Source organism: Nicotiana sylvestris, chromosome 11 (genome assembly GCF_000393655.2).
Source record: "Nicotiana sylvestris chromosome 11, ASM39365v2, whole genome shotgun sequence".
Lineage (NCBI taxonomy): Eukaryota > Viridiplantae > Streptophyta > Magnoliopsida > Solanales > Solanaceae > Nicotiana > Nicotiana sylvestris.
The window spans coordinates 9316298-9319909 of record NC_091067.1 but is presented as its reverse complement, the minus strand read 5'-3'; the positions used below and the strand labels follow the sequence as shown (position 1 = coordinate 9319909).

The 3612-nt window shown below is 41.8% G+C and overlaps 1 protein-coding gene across 1 annotated transcript; it reads left to right on the top strand.

Moving 5' to 3' along the window:
• The first annotated feature begins 2818 nt into the window (after positions 1 to 2818).
• LOC138880719 (uncharacterized) lies at positions 2819 to 3262 on the top strand. Its single transcript, XM_070160893.1, has one exon. It carries the CDS (start codon positions 2819 to 2821, stop codon positions 3260 to 3262), a length of 444 nt encoding a protein of 147 aa, XP_070016994.1.
• Positions 3263 to 3612: the final 350 nt, after the last annotated feature.

The window sequence follows — 3612 nt, the reverse complement described above, 5'->3', positions numbered from 1 at the left end:
GGTCCGATGGATTTTGAAGTGACATTTCAGGATTTGGACATGGACACCTCCTACAATTTTCTCCTTGGAAGGCCTTGGATCCATGCGGCAAGGGCTGTGCCCTCTACTCTCCACCAAATGGTTAAGTTTGAACATGAAAACCAGGAAATCGTGGTCCACGGAGAAGATGAACAATCAATTTACAGGGACCCGTCAGTCCCACATTTGGAGGCTAGAGAAGGTAGCGAGCACATAGTCTACCAAGCTTTTGAGATCGACCAGTGTGAGGAAGAAACCCCGTGTCCTCAACCCTTCTTGTCAAACGTATCAATCATGGTCGTTAGTGAGATGATCAAGCGTTGCTACAAGTCCGGGAAAGGGCTCGGGACATCTTTGCAAGGCATTACAGAGCCCATCACTTTGACTACTAGTGAAAACTTTTTTGGCGTCAGTTTTCGAGCTACACAAGCCGACGTAAAATGGGCTAATAAACGTAAGAATGATGGGTAGATTCTGCCTCAGCCGGTCCTGCATCTTGCCAGAACTTTTGTTAAACCAAGGTACATAGAAGAAGAAGAAGAAAAGGCTTTCACGGTCGAAAAAATTGAGGACATCTGTGGAGCAATGAGGCAAATGTTATATGAGGCTCATATGGTCCAGCCAGGTGAAGGCTCAAGCACTGCTGAGGTGCAATATATGGGTCCCAATGCCAAGCTTCAAAATTGGAAGGCTACTCCGTTCCCAGTTAGGCGGGAATCCCGGTAGTTTAGTCTTGCCATCTTTTCTGCATTTCGAGTTATTTTAGGGTGTAACTCGAATGTTTTTAGTTTATTTTCTTTTAAATTCCAATGTAAACCCTTCTATCCTCAAATTCAATGAAATAAAATCAATATTTCATTGTCTATGAATCTCTCTCTATATTCTTTCTGATTTTTGTTATTTTTCTTATCTCTCTTTTTCAGTTCTAATAATGCGGACTTAAATAACATGACATGCTTACGGATTTCATGCCCATATCCTAACACGCTATCTAACTGTGAAATAATGAATCAAAAACCAGAATATGATAAAGATGAGGCTTTTAGGGAAATAAACAGAGAATTGGAACAATTTGAGAATAAGCCTAATCCAAACTTAAATGAAACTGAGCTAGTTAATTTGGGTAGTCCGGAAGAGGTCCAGGAAACCATGATAAGCATTCACGCTGATGAATGAACCAGGGATACATTGATCCAACTTTTGTTCGAATTCAAAGACGTGTTTACCTGGTCCTATAATGATATGCCAGGACTAAGTGTTGATTTAGTGGTGCACAAATTGTCAACTTACCACGGTTATCCCCATGTCCAAAAAAATAGAAAAAGTTTAAAACAGATATCACTGACAAGATCAAAGAAGAAGTCACCAAACAGTTGAAAGCCGGTGTGATCTGATACGCCACATGGTTGGCTAATGTGGTCCTAGTGCCAAAGAAAGATGGGAAAACCCTAGTGTCTGTTGATTATCGGGATTTGAACAAACCAAGTCCCAAGGGCAACTTCCCATTACCAAACATCCACATTCTCGTTGACAATTGTGCCAAACACGAGATACAGTCTTTCGTAGATTGTTATGCTGGGTATCATTAGGTTTTGATGGATGAAGAAGACGTAGAAAAGACGGTTTTCACCATACCTTGGGGTACTTACTGTTATAGGGTCATGCCATCTGGTTTGAAGAACGTCGGGGAAACTTACATGAGAGCCATGACTTCCATCTTTCACGACATGATGCACCAGGAAATTGATGTGTACGTGGATGATGTGATCATTAAATCCAGAATGCAGGATGACCATGTGTGGGATCTGAGAAAGTTCTTCGAGCATCTGCGTAAGTATGACTTGAAATTAAATCCAGCTAAATATGCATTCGAAGTTCCATCTGGAAAACTCTTGGGGTTTATAGTCAGTCGGAGGGGCATCGAGCTAGATCCAACAAAGATAAAGTCTATTCGTAATTTCCCCCTTCGAGAACCAAAAAAGAAGTTATGAGTTTGCTGTGCAGGTTGAATTACATTAGCAGATTCATTGCTCAATGGACTTCCATGTGTGAGCCCATATTTAAGTTGTTAAAGAAAGATGCGACGATTAGATGGGCGGATAAGTGTTAGGAAGCTTTCGACAAAATTAAAGAATATTTGTTGAATCCGCTAGTGTTGGTTCCACCCGAGCCTGGAAGGCCTTTGTTCTTGTACTTGACAATTTTGGAGAATTCTTTTAGATGTGTTCTCAGGCAACATGATGTGACCGGGAAAAAAGAACAAGCCATATACTATTTGAGCAAGAAGTTCACTAGTTATGAAGCCAAGTACACTTTGTTGGAAAGAACTTGTTGCGCCCTAACTTAGGTCACTCAGAAGCTTGGGCATTAATTGTTGGCTTATACCACCTATCTCATCAAGAGATTGGATCCTTTGAAATACATATTCCAAAACCCGATGCCCACAGGAAGGTTAGCAAAATGGCAAATCCTGCTCACCGTGTTTGACATAGTCTATGTCACCTGCACGACAATGAAAGCTCAAGCCTTGGCGGATCACCTAGTTGAGAATCCTGTTGATGATGAATATCAGCCTTTGAGTACCTATTTTCCGGATGAGGAAGTAAATTCAGCTGAGGTGATTCCAGAAGACACCAATGCTTGGAAAATGTTCTTCGACGGAGCTGTAAATGCAAAAGGTGTCGGGATTAGGGCAATTTTGATTTAGCCCACCGGTCAGCACTATCCGGCCACGGACCGGCTTCGGTTCTTTTGTAAGAACAACATAGCCGAGTATGAAGTCTACATTATGGGCATGAACATGGCAATCGATCAAGATGTGGAAGAATTGTTAATCATGGGAGATTCCGACTTGATCATTCGACAAGCTCAAGATGAATGGGAAACTCGGGATATCAAGCTTATTCCATACATGCAACATGTGGTAGATCTTAGCAAGCGATTCAAATCCGTCGAGTTCAGGTACATTCCTCGGTTTCATAATGAGTTAGCCGATGCATTAGCTACTTTGGCCTTGATGCTGCCGTATCCGGGCAATGTCCACATTGACCCATTGGAAATCCAAATTCGAGAAATACATGGATATTACAATACAATTGACATGGAACCATATGTTCAGCCATGGTATCATTATATCAAAAGATTTTTAAAAACAAAGGAATATCCTGCAAGCCAGTGGAGATCAAAAGAGAACCATGAGAAGGCTTGCCAGTGGTTTCTTCTTGAGTGGAGAAGTCTTGTATAAAAGGACTCCAAACCTAAACTTTTTAAGATACGTGGATGCCCAAGAGGCTGGAAGAATCATGAATGAGGTGCATGCAGGAGTATGCGGGCCCCATATGAACGGATATGTCCTTGCAAAGAAAATCCTTCGGGTAGGTTATTACTGGATGACCATGGAAAAGGACCGCTTCAGTTTTGTCCAAAAGTGTCATTAGTGTCAGGTACACGACGACTTGATTTATGCACCGCCTTCAGAACTGCACCCTATGTCAACACCATGGTCGTTCGTTTCTTGGGGTATGGATGTCGTTGGGCCAATCGATCCAAAAGCTTCAAATGGGCATATATTCATTTTTGTTGCCATTGACTACT

Bases quoted from the DNA above. Each gene is read 5' to 3' on its own strand.
- LOC138880719 (XM_070160893.1), top strand. From the start codon at position 2,819: ATGGCAATCGATCAAGATGTGGAAGAATTGTTAATCATGGGAGATTCC.